Consider the following 20,687-nt stretch of genomic DNA (forward strand, 5'->3'; position numbering starts at 1 on the left):
ACATATCCAAAGGCTATGTATACAGTTGATTTTCTGCCACATAAATTGCATTGTGTGGCTCAGAATTGCTTATCATAATATGATTTAAAATTAGTATTAGTAAATTAATGCTAAGACTATCACCATGGCTAATGTATCCCACAGCATTTCCACAACAAATTCTGCAGCAAAATACTGTATACTGCAGACTCCCTGATTTGCAAGGTTTGACTAGGAAAGGTTTGAAAAAAACTAAAGAACAGCAAAAACATTACTCTGGTGTGGCTTCCATATTGGTATTCCATATTAGTATTCCTTAGTATCTGGATCAAGGCATTGCAAACTTGCTCAGCCAGCTCTAAAATGCAAGCATTCTTTTGCACTTCTTGTGATTCCTAATCAATGTGACATCATGAAGTTATGTTATGACTGGTGATGGGTGAACCCATGGATGTTCTGGTATGTCGGGTTTGGCCAAACATTTTTAAAAAGTTTGGTTTGGGTACCAGAACAGTACCCAAACTCAAACCTGAACCCAGACCCCATTCAAATGAATCGGGGGCCAAAACATCCGGTGTTTCCCACACAGTCATCTGTTATATGCGCTGGATAGCAAAAATAGAGGGGACCAAACTTTATTTTATTTAATTATTTTTTGCACCCATGAATACTCTAATCATCGTATGCCTGAGACCTTTTTACTGCAGATCATAGTGCTGCGTTTCCCATGTTGTCATTCGGATACACCATGTGAGCCAAAGCTGTGACTGGCGGTAAAAAGGTCAGAGGCATTCGCTAATGAGAGTACTATTCTCATCATTGTACGCCCAGTCTCACTGATAGCAGCGAGAGCAGGCGTACGATGATGAGAGTATTTATGAGTCGAGGCCAGTGCAATAAATAAATAAAATAAAAAATGTAGTGGGCTCCCTCTATTTTTACCAAAGAAGCCAGGCAAACCAACAACTGTAGGCTGCAACCCTCGTCTATCATCATTATCTCGGCTGATTATAAAAAATAGAGGGGTCCCTTCACCGGTTTTTAAAATTATTTGAATAAATAATTAAAAAAATGGCATGGTGTTCCCCCATTTTTGACAACCAGTCAAGTTAAAACAGAAATCTGGGGGCTGGTATTCTCAGACTGGGAAGGAGCCATGGATATTAGTCTTTCCCAGGTTAAAAATAGCAGCCTGCCCGAGAAAAGGCTGGCACTACGTTAGGTTCTTCCCATTTGTGGTAACAAGCGCGGGTAATATTTGTGGGGTTTATTTTAGCTTTGTAATGTTAGCTGACATCAAGTCCACAGGTTAGTAATGGAGAGGCGTTTATAAGACACCCCCATTACTAACATCATAGTCAAATGTAATAAAAACACAGACATAGAGAAAAGTACTTTATCTCAGATTAAACCACAGACTCCTTTATTTGAAAGAAACACTCCCCACCCTCCTTTACCCATTGGTCAATGTAAAATTGAAAAATAATAAAACACAATATTCCTCATCTGACCAATGATAATCCATGTGTTCCACAACGTGCTCCAACTCTGCTACATCTGGATTGCATGGCTGAGCAGTGGCATGATGCAAGCACTCAGCCGTGAGTCCAGGAGGCACTAAGCAGAGCTTCAGAGTGCAGCTTCAGTGACCTGTGGTGACATCTTTAAGGTTACCACCGATCACAGGCAGTGGTTCTCAGGCTCAGATCAGTGTCTCCTGGATTTATGGCGAGTGGTAGCATCATGACACTGCTCAGCCATGCAATCCAGATGAAGAAGAGTTAGGCTTTTCGTTGGACAGATGTATTTTCGGTGGACAAGTGAGGAATATGATGTTTTATTATTTTTAATTTTAATGTGATAAATGGGTAAAAGAGGGTGGGAAGTGTTTATTTCAAATAAAGGATTTTTCTTTGTGTTTATTTTAATTAAAAAGACTTTTTTCTGTGTCTTTATTTAATTTTCTATATGGGGTTAGTAATGGGGGTGCCTTATCCATGGGGGTGCCTCTCCATTACAAACCCCTGGGCTTGATGTCAGCGGCTATAAAACAGCTGAAATCAAGTAGAAACCTATTACCCCACTTGCCACCACACAAGTGCAAGTGGGAAAAGCGGAGGCTAACCGACAGATTAATGCACCATTTCTGAGGTGGCTGAGAACTGATGTCTTGGAGGGGGCCAATATCCATGGCCCTTTCCTAGGCTATAAATATCAGCCCGCAGCTGTCTGTTTAGTCTTTGCTCGTTATTGAAGATAGGGGGACCCCATGTCATTTTTTGGGGGGAACTCCTGTACAATAACCAGGAAACACTAAGCAAACAGTGGTGAGCTGATATTAATACCTTTGTGGATATTGGCCCGTTCCCAGAATATTAACATCATCCCCCAGCCATCAGCTTTACCTCGGCTAGCTATGAAAATTACAGGGGACCTCACACCATTTTTTTCATGTATTTTTTTAATGATTACCAAGTACAGTAAAGTCACTTTAGTTCATAACAGCCGTTTCTCTTACTTTGCAAGTTCCAGTGCTAAACTGATGAACAATCATGAGTCCGGCACTTGGCACTTCAGCATTCATCAGTCTGGCATTCAAGCTACTGTGAGACCTGGTGGCTGTGAACTATGGTAAGGTTACCTGAATTCACAGCCACTGGGTGTCCCAGCAGATGCAATGCCCGGAAACCTCATTGGTAACTTTGAGGGACATTGTAAGGTTGCTGTAGTTTCCATCTACTGGAACCACTGGAGGCTGTGAACTAAGATTACCTTGGGTGTGCATTTTACTATACTTATCAATAAATAAGAAAATAAATTAAAAAATTGCATGGGTTCCCCCCCTTCCCCCCCCCCCCCCCGGCAAACCAGGAGACACTGAGATGGGGCTGAGAACTCAGGTGTAGCACTGAGCGGTGATGTCAATAAGGTGAGCAGAATTCATAGTAGATGAGCTCCGGTTATATAACTGAAGTCAGACCTGGCTGACCAAATTATTTTCTATATTTTTACTTAAATTTGACCTAAAACAACATTACATTTTCAAACAAGTCCTAAGAGTACATAAAGAGAACCAAGTACAACAAATGAGTATCAAATGTTTGACTTTCTTATTCTTATTGAAGAAAATGATTCAATATCATATTCTGTGAGGGGCAAAAGTATGTAGATATTTAGGATTATAGCAGATAATTTGAAGGTGAAGTTAGAATCTAGTGTCATCAAACAATGAGGATGACAATCAGGTGTGAGTGAGAAACTTTTTATATTTATAGAATCTATCAAAGTCTTCATAAGCCATGTTTTTGGAAATGTATCATAGCTCAAGCAAAGGATATTTCATAGAACCTCAGAAAAAGTTATTGATGCTCATCAAGGTGGAAAAGGTTACAAAGCCATCTCTAAAGTGTTCGGAATTTAACAATCCATAATCATACAGATTGTGTAGAAAAGAAGACATGACAATTATTACCCACAAAAGGAGTCATCAACATACAAAAAACACTCCAAGAGCAAAGTGTGTAATATTTCATAATGTCACAAAGGAATCCAAGGTCACAGCTATGTTACAAAAGGCTTCTCTCATATTAGCAAAAGATTATGGTGATGAGTCCACTATTAGGAGGAGAGAGAATAACAATGGTGTGCATAGTAAAATTGTAAGAGGAAAGCCATTGTTCTCCAAAAGGAACAATTCTGCCCAACTTTTGCTTGCTAAATTTCACCTCTACAAGCCAGAAAGCTATAGGGGCAATGTTTCATGGATGGACGGATGAAGCCAAAACTTTTTAGCTTTTTGATTCTAATGAGAAGTGTTATATTTGGATAAATTTTGGAGAAGTTTTGCTACATCTGGGCCATGACAGTTTGCTATTATGGATGAAACAATAACTTCTGAATTATACCAATAAATTATCAAGGAAAATATCAAGACATCTATCCATTTGGTATGGTACCATGTTAGCCAATAGAAAAAAAGATATAGAGTGCTCTCAGTGGGAGAACCAAAATAGGAATCTTGTGGGTGTGATACCTTTTAATGGCTAGCAAAATATAATGAATGATGTTACAAAGCAAGCTTTCGAGACTGCTTACGTCTCTTTATCACCAGCCTGATGAAGAGACATAAGCAGTCTCGAAAGCTTGCTTTGTAACATCATTCACTATATTTTGTTAGCCATTAGAAGGTATCACACCCACAAGATTCCTATTGTCAAACTCAAAATTACGTTGGTCATTCAGCAAGTCAAAGACCGAAAGCACAGAAATCGTTGTGCAAAAGAATAGTGAAAAAGATTAAAGTTTTGGAATAGCCAAGTAATAGTCCTGACCTTAATCCTATAGAAATATTGTGGAGGGATCTAAAGCAACCAATTTGTGGAAGAAAACCCACCAACATAACAAATATGAAGCAGCTTCAAGCCTATGTGCAGGATTAATCAACAATGACAGGAAATGTTTACATGCAGTTATTGATGCACAAAGGGATCTCACCATATACTGAAAGCAAAGGTTCACATAATTTTGCAGCTCACAAAAATGTGCATTGGGTCATTTTCCTAATTTAAAAAATGTGAAAGTCTAATATTTGTTACTCATTTGTTTAATTTTGTTTTTCCTGTCTGCTTTTAGCATTTGTGTGAAAATCTGATGTAGTTTCAGATCAAATTTATGCAAAAATATAAAAAATTCTGAAGGGTATACAAACTTTGAAGCATTAATGTATCTATAGAATATGAGTTTGCAGCTAAAGATCCTGGATCTTCACTTGGGGATTTCATTTTGACCAAAAGAATCTAACAATTGCAGAGCTTACCTGTCATTAAACCATATGAAATAATGTTTCATTCAAGATTTTCTTGATAGAATCAAGTTAAATGCATGCTTGACGGAAAAAAGTAATTGCACAATATAACAAATGTATTGAAAGCTTACACTGCATTGATCAATAGGTCCCAAATGCATCCTTCAAATGGTGGTATGTTCTTGTACATGGGAAATTGTACATCAGATGGGATTCCACCTACAAATAGTTTTTTCACACTTATTGCATGACTAGCTGGTAGTTTCAGTGTCTGGTTTTTATCCTCATCGACTTGCACTGTAAACGTGCTGCAAAAATATAAGTGAATAAAGTGAGTCAAGTGAACCACAATGTCACAAAAATACAGATACTGTCTGTCACGCACAAGTCAAGGTCAATAAAAAAGTCTTCTACAAATCTACATTTCACAAAATATAGCAAATTTCATTTTTTTACATTAGTACAATTCTCTTTTCTTAGTCTTGAAAACGGTTTGAATTGCAGGAATACACAAATCGCACAGCTTTCATTATACGAATATAAGTTTATGTTAATACATGTAGCGGAAGATGAACCTGTTGAAGACTGTATTTTGGCACAGCAGTGTAAGTGGTGATAAAATGTTCTCCTAATTATCTGATCTGTTTTAGAAATGGGACTGCAGCTGATTCCTTCTGTTGTGTATGCACCAAACTGCAGAGGAAAGTGACTTGGGTATAGGACAGAATTTGTAAAGTCTTGCTTTGAGACATGATTACATTTGGTGGTAAAACAGCATGGGGGCCACATCTGCTCGAATTATTGTTTCCAGGAGGGAGACACTTCTATATTAGTTAAATGAAAAATCAACACACTGTTGAATATTCATACAGTAGGTAGCAAGAAATAGATGTGAGCAGACTGTAAAATGGTATACAGGTAACCATAGAAGACAATACATACACCTTTTCAGAAAGGATGGTAGAAATTGAGCAGCTTCATCTATATATATATATATATATATATATATATATATATATATATATATATATAAAGTTGAGTGTATGTATGTGTGTGTGTATGTATCGAGCCACGCCCTCTCGACATACCCACGCCCACTCCGCAAAGCAGGCACAGGCCACATCTAGCTCCGTCGTTTCTAGAATGGAGTTGCTCCAGTGAGGTAAAACGTCAAGGGAAAGGGAGGAGCCTCATGGATAGAGATGTGAGGGGGAAAATGAGAGATGTCAGGGGGAGAATAAGAGAGGTTAGATGCTGCTGCAGTATGAGGCTGTGTATAGAGAAGAGTGAGGCGCTGCAGGTGGAGGCTGTGTATAAGGCCATATTCATACGTTCAGTATTTGGTTAGTATTTTACTTCAGTATTCATAAGCTAAAAACCGCGAGTGGGAGAAAAATACAGAAGTGGTGATGTGTTTCTAATAAACTTTTCCTCTGATTGTTTTACTTCAAGTTTTAGCTTACAAATACTGAGGTAAAAATAATGGCCAACTAACGTGTGAACAAGGTCTAATACAGGAGGAGATGGCACACGGGTATATACTATATACAGGAGGAGATGACATACAAGTATATACCATATACAGGGGGAGATGACATACAGGTATACAGTGGGTACGGAAAGTATTCAGACTCCTTTAAATTTTTCACACTTTGTTTCATTGCAGCCATTTGGTAAATTCAAAAAAGTTCATTTGTTTTCTCTTTAATGTACACTCTGCTCCCCATCTTGACTGAAAAAACCCAGAAATGTAGTAATTTTTGCAAATTTATTAAAAAAGAAAAACTGAAATATCACAAGGTCATAAGTATTCAGACCCTTTGCTCAGACACTCATATTTAAGTCACATACTGTCCATTTCCTTGTGATCCTCCTTGAGATGGTTCTACTCCTTCATTGAAGTCCATGTGTGTTTAATTAAACTGATAGGACTTGATTTTGAAAGGCACACACCTGTCTACAGGGTGGGCCATTTATATGGATACACCTGGGTGGGCCATTTATAAAATTGCAGTAAAAAATGGTCGACTTTAAAATGGCCGCCATGGTCACCACCTATCTTGAAAAGTTTTCCCCCTCCCATATACTAATGTGTGAAAAACAGGAAGTTGATATCACCAACCATTGCCATTTTATTTTGGTGTATCCATATACATGGCCCACCCAGGTATATCCATATAAATGGCCCCCCTGTAACTAAGACCTCACAGCTCACAGTGCATGTCAGGTCAAGTGAGAATCATGAGGTCAAAGGAACTGGCCAAGGAGCTCAGAGACAGAATTGTGGCAAGGCACAGATCTGGCCAAGGATACAACAGAATTTCTGCAGTACTCAAGGTTCTTAAGAGCACAGTGGCCTCCATAATCCTTAAATTGGAAAAGTTTTGGACCACCAGAAGTCTTCCTAGACCTGACCGTCCAGCCAAACTGAGCAATCATCAGAGAAGAGCCTTGGTGAGAGAGGTTAAGAAGAACCCCAAGATCACAGGGGCTGAGCTCCAGAGATGCAGTAGGGAAATGGGAGAAAGATCCACAAAATCAACTATCACTGCAGCCCTCCACCAGTCAGGCCTTTATGGCTTAGTGGCCTGATGGAAGCCACTCCTCAGTGCAAGACATATGAAAGCCCGCATATAGTTTGCTAAAAAAACACATGAAGGACTCCCAGACTATGAGAAATAAGATTCTTTGGTCTGATGAGATGAAGATAGACCTTTTTGGTGATAATTCTAAGCAGTATGTGTGGAGAAAACCAGCCACTGTTCATCACCTACCCAATACAATCCCAACAGTGAAACATGGTGGTGGCAGCATCATGCTATGGGGGTGTGTTTTAGCTGCAGGGACAGGCGACTGGTTGTCATAGAAGAAAGCATGAATGCAGCTAAGTACAGAGATATCCTGGATGAACACCTCTTCCAGAGTGATCTGGACCTCAGACTTGGCCAAAGTTTACCTTCCAACAATGACCCTAAGCACACAGCTAAAATAACAAACGAGTGGCTTCAGAACAACTCTGTGACTATTCTTGACTGGCCCAGCCAGAGCCCTGACCTAAACCCAATTGAGCATCTCTGGAGAGACCTGAAAATGGCTGTCAACCAACGTTCACTATCCAACCTGATGGAACTGGAGAGGATCTGCAAGGAAGAATGGAAGAGGATCCCCAAATCCAGGTGTGAAAAACTTGTTGCATTATTCCCAAGAAGACTTACGGCTGTACTATCTCAAAAGGGTGCTTCTACTCAATACTGAGCAAAGGGTCTGAATACTTATGACCATGTGATATTTCAGTTTTTCTTTTTTAATAAATTTGCAAAAATTACTACATTTCTGTTTTTTTTTCAGTCAAGATAGGGTGCAGAGTGTACATTAATAAGAAAAAAAAAGAACTTTTTAAAATTTACCAAATGGCTGCAATGAAACAAAGAGTAAAAAAATTAAAGGGGTCTGAATACTTTCTGTACCCACTGTATACTATATACAGGAGGAGATGACACACAGGTATATACTATATACAGGAGGAGATGACATACAGGTACATACTATATACAGGAGCAGATGACACACAGGTATATACTATATATAGGAGGAAATGACATACAAGTATATACTATATACAGGAGTAGATGACACACAAGTATATACTATATACAGGAGGAGATGACATACAAGTATTTACTATATACAGGAGGAGATGACATACAGGTATATACTATATACAGGGGAGATGACACATTTTACCAGTTTTTATAAGCCAAAACCATGAGTGGAAGAAAAATACAGAAGTGATGTAGGGTTTCTAATATACTTTTCCTCTGATCGTTTTACTCCAAGTTTTATGAGAGGAGTGAGGGGATAATGAGAACTGTGAGGGGGAAAATGAGAGGGGTGATGGGAAAAGGGGTAAGGTGCTATAACTAACCACAGTTAGTTACTAAGCCCGGGCAATGCCGAGCTCTTCAGGTAGTATTCTATAAAATCATACTTCAGACAAACAAGGATGGGAAGGTCTTTAGGACTTTTTATCTGAAACATAAGTTCAGCACTCATACTTGAAAATCAGTTTTTACTAAAATATGGATTTTTGAGTCATGCGTTCATGTAGCGCATGACAAAGTAATTACAGAAATTTTTACACGAGTTGGATTAAATCCATTGGAGTATTGTCCATCTTCACAATGACATTCCAGCAATTGCATGGAAAGACAAACTACTACTACTAATGTATGCAAGTACACAAAAGATAAATTTCTCATGTCTTACTTAAACTTGTTCGGACTGAGCTGTTGCAAAATCAAGACAAAAGTGTTGTGACTATATGGGTATTCCTAATATCAAAGATGGGATGGTTCCCAGTTGTTATAATATTACAGTGGAAATACTTTTACATGCTGACTGACCATACAACTATTTTCTTATGATAAAATATTACTATCCATCTTTTAAAAAGAATTGCCACTTTTTAAGAAATGCAAGACCTCTATATTTACAACATACAGAGTCATAGAGAGCATATTTCCTTTTCAGAATCTATATTAGATTTTTGCATGGATAGAGAAGAATTTCTGTGCCACGTGCTGAGTTTAATGGAAGTAATTTTAAATTGACCTACTGTATGTACTTGTTTGAACCATAATGAATTATAGGACACAATAACAATGATGGTGGAGCTTCCTTGTCATCAACAAATTGTTCACTTTCACTTTTCTCAATTGAAATAATTATGGATGATGTGTCTACTTTTATAACATAGTTACCATTACTGAAACCTCAATAAAATTTGAATGCCCTTTTTACTTTTAGATTTTATATATTGAGCTTTTTTTAGAATTTTTTTTATAACTTAGAAGTGAAGGTCTATTTGAAAGTCCTGTTTAGACAGGGAAATCTTGAACCATTAATAAAACTGCTTGCTTCTCTGCCTGTAAAGCCGGCCAAACAAAACTTATGGGAAAAGATCAATTGCTAGTACGATTATTCAGTTCTCATACAGCATGATGCTTTGGTCAGCACTAGAGAAGAGTGAACCTGAACTTCAAAGTTCAGGGTTTGTACCTGACAGTTTGTTTCTGGTGGTAAACTTTGGTGGACTTCTCCTGGAAGTTAGTTTTAATGTTCGGAGTCCTAGAGGAAGTCTAAGAGTAGATACAGTTTTCCTGTTCTGGTACCCGAACCGATCTTTAGACTAAAATTCGGGTTGGGTACCAAAACCAAACTTCCACGGGTTCACTCATCCCTAGTCAGCACATACCCTATTTACTTGGGACAATGTGCTGCTTATAACCATGAAAATTATACCTGCATAAACAATGATGGACATCAATGTTATCAGCTTGCCTAAATGGGGCTTTACAATTGTTGGAAAGTTAATTATTTGTATAATAACAATATTTGGCTATCATGATGGTTAATGTCAAAGCCTTTGTGCTTTAACCATTGGGTTACTATTGGGTTTTCACAGAGAGTCCTATACACTAATACTAGTCAAAGAAAAATTAAATTACATATCAATAAGAATAATGTATGCTGGCAGTAGCTTTAAGACATCATTGTGTTACTTACTTTCTTGATCTTTCTATTCTGATGGAATGTTCTTTGCCATCATGAAATTGTTCTTTCTCAGACTTAATAGTTATTCGATGTATCTCTTTAGGTCCTGGAACAGAAACTTCCAATTTCCCTTTTCTTAACAGGATTGCATAAAATGCCTGAATGGGGAATCAGATGTTCATATTAGATTTAGGAATGAGGGTGCTATCAATCATTCTAGGTTTTGGGTAAGGGAAACCTGTATCATTGTACAAGCAGTCCAATCTGTGAATGGTATCGTATAGAGAAGAAGAAGAGTTTGTTAGAAAAAAATAAGTACAATTGTACAATACTCTTTGAAATCCCTGGTGTTTGATTACATAGGAGTCCAATGGGCGGTCTCACTAGTGATTGACAGCTATCTCTATATGCACAATCATACAGGGAAGACTATTAGTCACTATTAGTACCACACACTCGATTCATCAGCATACAGTGGGGAAAATAAGTATCTGATACACTGCCAATTTTGCAAGTTTTACCACCTACAATAAATGGAGAGGTCTCTGGTGCCCTTAGATAGTTTTTTGGTCTTGGCCATGGTGGAGAGGTTGGCGTGTGAATGATGGAGTGTGTGGACAGGTGTCTTTTATACAGGTAATGAGTTCAAACAGGTGAAATTAATAGAAGTATTGAGTGCAAAGTATTAGAGCTTCTTAAAGAAAAATTAACAGGTCTGCTATAACAAGAATTCTTACTGGTTGGTAGGTGATCAAATACTTATTTCATGCAATAAAATGTAAATTAATTATTTCAAAATCATACAATGGGATTTTCTGGCTTTTTTTTAAGATTCAGTCTTTCACAGTTGAAGTATACCTATGATAAAAATTACAGACCTCTCCATTCTTTGTAGATGGGAAACCTTGTAAAATCGTTGGTGTCTCAAGTATTTATTTTCCACACTGTATATACACTAGAAACCTCAATAAATAAAACTCAAGTTTTATTGAAACATTTCCCAACATTGTTCTCCAGCTACTGAGCATCCTACTTGCAGAGCAGATACCATTTTCATCAGGACAAGTGCCCATGAAACAGTTTTAGGAACGCAAACTAGATTTTTTTTTAAATTAAACTAGTAACTGCTTTTTTATACTTTTTATTTTTTTTCCACAGTATAAACAATAAGAACTACACTTACAGCACCGCATACAATTTTATAGTAGTCTCTGATTGTAGAGAAAAAATTAAACTGCACTTTTTAAAAAACAACAAATGGTTCATCAACATAAGCCAAGATACTGGTAATCAAAAAGAAACTGTTTTAGCATCAATTAGCCAATGAGTGGTCTATGGAAACAGTATTGATATATCCATAAAGCTATTTTGAACTACAAAAACGAAACTTCAGAACACTGTTGCTTACCTGACCACTTTGTCTACGCTTTCTTCTTGGCGATATAAGCGTTCCACCATTACCAAATAAAATCATTCCTGACTCATTTTTAGTACTGAATGACAATGTAATTTCTGTTCCCACATCTAATGACACTGGTGGCACTTCTATGAAACCAGGTTTTGAAAAACTGACTGATAGAACTTTCTGTAATTGAAAAACACAGAAACCACATATTTAGCACGCATATACAGATAGCATTTTATAAAGAAGAAAATGGGCAATTTACGCTTTATACATCATATTGGAACAAAGTAACATATTATCAAACAAATTTTCATGGATCTTAGAGACTGCCCTGATGGCCGCACTGTATATTTCCATATACATATACAAGGCCTCCATCAAAGCATTACTACCCTTTCGGCAGGATGCAGACATATGAGGGGGCAGCATGAATACATATGAGGGGCAGGATAGAGACATAAGGGGGGCAGGATGAAGACAAATGAGAGGGCATGATGGAGAAATATGCAGGGCAGAATGGAGACATATGAGGGGGCAATAGAGACACACGAGGAGGCAGGATGGATACATATAATGGCAAGGATGTATACATATTGGAGGCAGGATGGAGACATATGGGGGGCTGAATGGAGACATATGAGGAGGCAGGATAGAGAAATATGGGGGCAGAAAGGAGACATATGAGGGGGCAGGATGGAGACATACAAGTAGGCAGGATGGAGACATAAGGGGCAGGATGGAGACATATTGGGGGCAGGATGGAGACATATGGGGGCAGGAAGAAGACATATGGGGGCAGGATGGAGACATATTGGGGGCTGCAAGGAGACACATGGGGCAGAATTGAGACATATGAAAGGGCAGGATGGAGACACATGGGGGCAGGATAGAGACATATAAGGGGGCCGGATGGAGACATTTTAGGGGTCAGGATGGAAACCTATGGCGTCAGCATGGGAGGACTGTTGTGGATTCTGTTGGTGGGCTCCCTCTGGTGGTTACTGCTGGTACTGGGTGACTTTGGTGGGTTGCGGCCTTTGGTTTCCACCTGTCCATCAGAGGCTGGGTGTTTCCTATTTTACCTGGCCTTTCTGTCATTTCCCTTGCCGGCTATCAATGTGTTCAGATGTGCTCTGTTTGGTTCCTGCCTACCTGCTCCCAGATCTTTCAGGATAAGCTAAGTGCTGATTTTCAGTTGTTTGGTTTTTGGTCCAGCTTGCTTAGAATGTCTCTATGCTAGCTGGTTGCTCTAGTGGACTGAGGTTCTCCCCATGTGCCATGAGTTGGCACATGGGTTCTTGTAATCTCAGGATGGTTTTTTTGATTAGGGTTTTTTGCTGACCGCTCAGTCCCCTTTTGTATCATTCTGCTTTCTAGTTTTCAGCGGGCCTCTATTTGCTAAAGCTATATACATCATCTCTATGTGTGTGCCTTCCTCTCATTTCACCGTCAATACATGTGGGGGGCAACTATACCTTTGGGGTTAATTCCTCTGGAGGCAAGTGAGGTCTTGTTTTCTCTGCAGTACTAGTTAGCTCTCAGGCTGGTGCGTGGCGTCTAGAACCAACGTAGGAACGCTCCCTGGCTATCTCTAGTTGCGTTTGTCAGGCGTAGGGCAGCGGTCAGCCCAGGTTCCATCACCCTAGAGCTCGTCCGATATTTGTTATACTTTGCTTGTCCTGTGCTATCCCTAGCCATTGGGGATTCATGACAGTATAGCCGGCCCACAAAGTGTCAATTGTTTGGGCTGAAGCAGGAGGAAAAGAAGTGTTCAAGGAAAATTTTTTTTTCTTCCTTCAGAGTTTTGCTGCCTAGCCCTTAATTGCTGTCTAGCTGCTTCTTACCTCCTCTTAACCCTTGAATGGCTCTGATCTTAGCTGTTTATCATGGATGTCCAGAGTTTGGCTTCCAGCCTGAGTAATCTCGCGGCAAAGGTTCAAAACATACAGGATTTCGTTGTTCACACTCCCATGTCTGAACCTAGAATTCCTATTCCAGAGTTTTTTTCTGGAGATAGATCTACCTTCCTGAATTTCAGGAACAATTGTAAATTGTTTCTCTCTTTGAAATCTCGCTCCTCTGGAGACCCTGCTCAACAGGTCAAGATTGTGATATCGTTCCTACGGGGCGACCCTCAGAATTGGGCATTTGCATTGGCACCAGGGGATCCTGCGTTGCTCAGTGTGGATGCGTTTTTTCTGGCATTGGGATTGCTCTATGAGGAACCTAACATAGAGATTCAGGCTGAAAAGGCTTTATTAGCCCTCTCTCAGGGGCATGATGAAGCGGAAATATATTGTCAGAAATTTCGGAAATGGTCGGTGCTTACTCAGTGGAATGAGTGCGCCCTGGCTGCAAACTTCAGAAATGGTCTTTCTGAGGCCATTAAGGATGTTATGGTGGAGTTCCCTGCGCCTACAGGTCTGAATGAGTCTATGGCTATGGCCATTCAGATTGATCGGCGTTTACGGGAGCGCAAACCCGTGCACCAGTTGGCGGTGTCTTCTGAACAGGCACCTGAGACTATGCAATGTGATAGAATTCAGTCCAGAAGTGAACGGCAAAATTATAGGCGGAAAAATGGTTTGTGTTTTTATTGTGGTGATTCAGCTCATGTTATATCAGCATGCTCTAAACGCACAAAAAGGGTTGATAAATCTTTTGCCATTGATACTCTGCAGTCTAAGTTCATTTTGTCTGTGACTCTGATTTTTTCACTGTCTTCCATTTCCGTCGATGCCTATGTGGATTCAGGCGCTGCCCTGAGTCTTATGGATTGGTCATTTGCTAAACGCTGCGGTTTTAGTCTAGAGCCTCTGGAAGTTCCTATTCCTCTGAAGGGAATTGATTCTACACCATTGGCTATGAATAAACCGCAGTATTGGACACAAGTGACCATGCGCATTACTCCCGTTCATCAGGAGGTGATTCGCTTCCTTGTACTGTATAATTTACATGATGTACTAGTGCTTGGTCTGCCATGGTTACAAACTCATAATCCTGTCCTGGACTGGAAAACAATGTCTGTGCTAAGCTGGGGATGTCAGGGGGTTCATGATGATGCACCTCCGATTTCTATCGCTTCATCGACTCCTTCGGAGATCCCTGCGTTTTTGTCAGATTATAAGGATGTTTTTGAGGAGCCTAAGCTCAATTCGCTCCCTCCTCATAGAGAGTGTGACTGTGCTATAGAATTGATTCCTGGCAGTAAGTTCCCTAAGGGTCGTTTATTTAATCTGTCACTGCCAGAGCATACTGCTATGCGGAATTATGTTAAGGAGTCCTTGGAAAAGGGACATATTCGTCCATCTTCGTCCCCTCTGGGAGCAGGTTTTTTTTTCGTGGCAAAAAAAGATGGTTCCCTGAGGCCTTGTATAGATTATCGCCTTCTGAATAAGATTACAGTCAAATACCAGTATCCATTGCCATTATTTACTGATTTGTTTGCTCGCATTAAGGGGGCTAGGTGGTTCACTAAAATAGATCTTCGTGGTGCGTATAATCTGGTGCGGATAAAACAGGGTGATGAGTGGAAAACCGCATTTAATACGCCTGAGGGCCATTTTGAGTATTTGGTAATGCCTTTTGGACTCTCCAATGCTCCGTCAGTCTTTCAGTCCTTTATGCACAATATTTTCCGTGAATATCTGGATAAGTTTATGATTGTGTATTTGGATGATATTTTGGTGTTTTCTGATGACTGGGAGTCTCATGTTCTACAGGTCAGGAAGGTGTTTCAGGTTTTGCGGGCCAATTCTCTGTTTGTGAAGGGCTCAAAGTGTCTCTTCGGAGTCCAGAAGATTTCTTTTTTGGGGTACATTTTTTCTCCTTCTACTATTGAGATGGATCCCGTTAAGGTTCAGGCTATTTGTGACTGGACACAACCTACATCTGTTAAGAGCCTTCAGAAGTTCTTGGGGTTTGCTAATTTTTATCGTCGGTTCATTGCTAATTTTTCCAGTATTGTTAAACCTTTGACTGATTTGACTAAAAAGGGTGCTGATGTTGCTGATTGGTCTCCTGTGGCCGTGGAGGCCTTTCGGGAACTTAAGCGCCGGTTTTCTTCTGCTCCTGTGTTGTGTCAACCAGATGTTTCACTTCCTTTTCAGGTGGAGGTTGATGCTTCCGAGATTGGAGCGGGGGCGGTTTTGTCACAGAGAAGTTCTAATGGCTCGGTGACGAAGCCATGTGCTTTCTTCTCTAGAAAATTCTCGCCCGCTGAGCGCAATTATGATGTGGGTAATCGGGAGCTTTTGGCCATGAAGTGGGCATTTGAGGAGTGGCGTAATTGGCTTGAGGGTGCTAAACATCGCTTGGTGGTCTTGACTGATCACAAGAATCTCATTTACCTTGAGTCTGCCAGGCGTTTGAATCCTAGACAGGCTCGTTGGTCATTATTTTTTTCTCGTTTCAATTTCGTGGTTTCATACCTGCCAGGTTCAAAGAATGTGAAGGCAGATGCTCTTTCCAGGAGTTTTGTGCCTGATTCTCCTGGAGACACTGGGCCTGCTGGTATCCTTAGGGATGGGGTAATATTGTCCGCCGTATCCCCAGACTTGCGACGCGCATTGCAGGAGTTTCAGGTGGATAAACCGGATCGATGTCCACCAGAAAGACTGTTTGTTCCGGATGATTGGACCAGTAGAGTCATCTCCGAGGTCCATTCTTCTGTGTTGGCTGGTCATCCTGGAATATTTGGTACAAGAGATTTGGTGGCCAGGTCTTTTTGGTGGCCTTCCTTGTCTAGGGATGTGCGTACCTTTGTGCAGTCTTGTGAAGTGTGTGCTCGAGCTAAGCCTTGCTGTTCACGGGCTAGTGGGTTGTTGTTATCTTTGCCCATCCCGAAGAGGCCTTGGACGCACATTTCCATGGATTTTATTTCTGATCTCCCGGTTTCACAGAAAATGTCCGTTATCTGGGTTGTGTGTGACCGCTTTTCTAAGATGGTTCATTTGGTGCCCTTGCCTAAGTTGCCCTCCTCCTCTGAGTTGGTTCCTTTGTTTTTTCAGAACGTGGTTCGTTTGCATGGGATTCCGGAGAATATCGTTTCTGACAGGGGATCCCAGTTTGTGTCTAGATTTTGGCGGACGTTTTGTGCCAAGATGGGCATTGATTTGTCTTTCTCGTCTGCATTCCATCCTCAGACGAATGGCCAGACGGAGCGAACTAATCAGACCTTGGAAACTTATTTGAGGTGTTTTGTTTCTGCTGATCAGGATGACTGGGTTGCTTTTTTGCCACTGGCCGAATTTGCTCTTAATAATCGGGCTAGTTCTGCCACGTTGGTCTCTCCTTTTTTTTGTAATTCGGGGTTTCATCCTCGTTTTTCCTCTGGTCAGGGGGAATCTTCGGATTGTCCTGGAGTGGACGTGGTGGTGGACAGGCTACATCAGATTTGGAATCAGGTGGTGGACAATTTGAAGTTATCTCAGGAGAAGACTCAGCAGTTTGCTAATCGCCGTCGCCGCGTGGGTCCCCGACTTCTTGTTGGGGACTTGGTGTGGTTGTCTTCTCGTTTTGTCCCTATGAAGGTCTCTTCTCCTAAGTTCAAGCCTCGGTTCATCGGTCCTTATAGGATCTCGGAGATTCTTAACCCTGTATCTTTTCGTTTGGATCTCCCAGCATCGTTTGCTATTCATAATGTGTTCCATCGGTCGTTGTTGCGGAGGTATGAGGTGCCCGTTGTTCCTTCGGTCGAGCCTCCTGCTCCGGTGCTGGTGGAGGGAGAATTGGAGTATGTTGTTGAAAAGATCTTGGATTCTCGTGTTTCCAGACGCAAACTCCAGTATTTGGTTAAGTGGAAGGGTTATGGTCAGGAGGATAATTCCTGGGTGGTCGCCTCCGATGTTCACGCGACTGATTTGGTCCGTGCCTTCCATAGAGCTCACCCTGATCGCCCTGGGGGTTCTCGTGAGGGTTCGGTGACCCCTCCTCAAGGGGGGGGTACTGTTGTGGATTCTGTTGGTGGGCTCCCTCTGGTGGTTACTGCTGGTACTGGGTGACTTTGGTGGGTTGCGGCCTTTGGTTTCCACCTGTCCATCAGAGGCTGGGTGTTTCCTATTTTACCTGGCCTTTCTGTCATTTCCCTTGCCGGCTATCAATGTGTTCAGATGTGCTCTGTTTGGTTCCTGCCTACCTGCTCCCAGATCTTTCAGGATAAGCTAAGTGCTGATTTTCAGTTGTTTGGTTTTTGGTCCAGCTTGCTTAGAATGTCTCTATGCTAGCTGGTTGCTCTAGTGGACTGAGGTTCTCCCCATGTGCCATGAGTTGGCACATGGGTTCTTGTAATCTCAGGATGGTTTTTTTGATTAGGGTTTTTTGCTGACCGCTCAGTCCCCTTTTGTATCATTCTGCTTCCTAGTTTTCAGCGGGCCTCTATTTGCTAAAGCTATATACATCATCTCTATGTGTGTGCCTTCCTCTCATTTCACCGTCAATACATGTGGGGGGCAACTATACCTTTGGGGTTAATTCCTCTGGAGGCAAGTGAGGTCTTGTTTTCTCTGCAGTACTAGTTATCTCTCAGGCTGGTGCGTGGCGTCTAGAACCAACGTAGGAACGCTCCCTGGCTATCTCTAGTTGCGTTTGTCAGGCGTAGGGCAGCGGTCAGCCCAGGTTCCATCACCCTAGAGCTCATCCGATATTTGTTATACTTTGCTTGTCCTGTGCTATCCCTAGCCATTGGGGATTCATGACAGAGGACATATGGGAGCAGAATGGAGACACATGGGGCCAGGAATCAGACACATGGAGGCTAGGATGGCGGACATTATTACAGGAATGTGCAAGGATGTAGGACATTATTACTGTAGGGGCTAATTAAGGGATATTATTACTGCTTTCAATGGGTTGGGAGGATCCAGTTACTGTGCAAGTTGACACTGTTGTTTTCATCTGGAGTACTGTAGAAGTTGTGGAAAAAATGCATAATGTGCTCTAGATAACTGTGTTTTTTCTGCAGAGATAAGTCCTGGGTGGAAGAAGTGATGGTAGTCTGTGCTGGACTAAGAAGCAAAGCGAAGATGAATATCTTCAAATAGAGACATCACTGGTAAGTCAGTGTGTTACCTGTACACTGACGCTATACACTATGTATTATATACGGAGCTCCTTTGTGTGTAATGTCACCAGTGGTCACTGTATTACCAGCACACTGACACTATATATAGAATTCCTTTGTATAATGTCACTGGTGAGTCACTATTACCTGTACACTGACACTGTACATTGTATACTATGTAAAGAGTTCCTGTGTATAATGGCACTTATGGTAATATTAGTATTGTGTTTTTTATTAATGATCAGTATTTTAGCATTCAGTCACTATGTGGTGGTAATATGTTGTCATGGTGTGATGGTATTCCTCCTTTGTATGTGGTATTTTTTGATCACTATATTGTAATAATATGTGGTCTGGTCATGGTGTGGCGGTATTTGTTCCTTGTCTGTAGTATTATTAGGTCACTATGTGGTGATAATACATGGTCCGGCCACGATGCGATGGTATTTGTCCCTTGTATGTGGTATTATTGGTCATTTTAAAAAATGTATCTGACATATTTCCTTAAAGAAAAGTAAATTAAAATATATCTTAAAAAAAGTGTTGGATATTCTAACAAATACTTGTTAAAAAGTGGTGCAGAAGTGGAGTTTTCCCAAGAGTGGGATGTGGGACTGTGGAAGGTTTGAGGGGTGGAGGTGGAGCTGGGGTGGAGCCTTGCAGAGTCTCAAGGGAGCCTGAAAATTCTGACAGTGTCCTTAGATTCCTGGTGGCAGTTATATATATATATATATATATATATATATATATATATATATATATATATATATATATATATATATATATATATATATATATATATACTGCTCAATAAAATAAAGGGAACACTAAAATCCCACATCCTAGATATCACTGAATGAAAAATTCCAGATGTAAATCTTTATTCATTACATAGTGGAATGTGTTGAGAACAATAAAACCTAAAAATTATCAATGTAAATCACAACTAATATCCCACGGAGGTCTGGAGTTGGAATGATGCTCAAAATCAAAGTGGAAAATGAAGTTACAGGCTGATCCAACTTCAGTGGAAATGCCTCAAGACAAGGAAATTATGCTCAGTAGTGTGTGGCCTCCACGTGCCTGTATGACTCCCTACAATGCCTGGGCATGCTCCTGATGAGGCGGCGGATGGTCTCCTGAGTGATCTCCTCCCATACCTGGACTAAAGCATCTGCCAACTCCTGGACAGTCTATGGTGCAATGTGACATTGGTGGATGGTGCAAGACATGATGTCCCAGATGTGTTCAATCGGATTCAGGTCTGGGGAATGGGCAGGCCAGTCCATAGCTTCAATGCCTTCATCTTCCAGGAACTGCTGACACACTCCAGCCAAATGTGGTCTGACATTGCCCTGCATTAGGAGGAACCCAGGGCCAACCCCACCAGCATATGGCCTCAAAAGAGGTCTAAGGATCTCATCTCGGTACCTAATGGCTGTCAGGCTACCTCTGCCGACCACATGGAGGGTTGTGCGGTCCTCTAAAGAAATGCCATCCCACACCATTACTGACCCACTGCCAAACTGGTCATGCTGAAGGATGTTGCAGGCAGCAGATCGTTCTCCACGGTGTCTCCAGACTGTCGCATCTGTCATATGTAGTGTCGAGCATTCCGATACCGCAAGTATCGGGTATCGGCCGATACTTGCGGGTATCGGAATTCCGATACCGAGATCCGATACTTTTGTGGTATCGGGTATCGGTATCGAAACAACATTAATGTAATATAATGTGTAAAAGAGAGAATTAAAATAAAAAATATTGCTATACTCACCTCTCTGACGCAGCCTGGACCTCACAGAGGGAACCGGCAGCGTTCTTTGCTTAAAATTCGCGCATTTACTTCCTTACGTGACGTCACGGCTTGTGATTGGTCGCGTCGC

At 40.9% G+C, this 20,687-nt stretch overlaps 1 protein-coding gene across 3 annotated transcripts in view; it reads right to left on the reverse strand.

Annotated features, from left to right (window-relative positions):
• Positions 1 to 20,687, reverse strand: part of LAMA2 (laminin subunit alpha 2) — a 1,287,603-nt gene that overhangs the window by 41,279 nt on the left and 1,225,637 nt on the right. For all 3 annotated transcript variants that reach the window (XM_077289387.1, XM_077289386.1, XM_077289385.1), the window contains 3 exons: positions 11,745 to 11,921; positions 10,349 to 10,494; positions 4,915 to 5,091 (listed from right to left, as the gene is read on the reverse strand). In XM_077289387.1, coding sequence (XP_077145502.1) covers positions 4,915 to 5,091; positions 10,349 to 10,494; positions 11,745 to 11,921 — 500 coding nt within the window. The remainder of the gene's footprint in view (positions 1 to 4,914; positions 5,092 to 10,348; positions 10,495 to 11,744; positions 11,922 to 20,687) is intronic.

Source organism: Ranitomeya variabilis, chromosome 2 (genome assembly GCF_051348905.1).
Source record: "Ranitomeya variabilis isolate aRanVar5 chromosome 2, aRanVar5.hap1, whole genome shotgun sequence".
Taxonomy (NCBI): Eukaryota; Metazoa; Chordata; class Amphibia; order Anura; family Dendrobatidae; genus Ranitomeya; species Ranitomeya variabilis.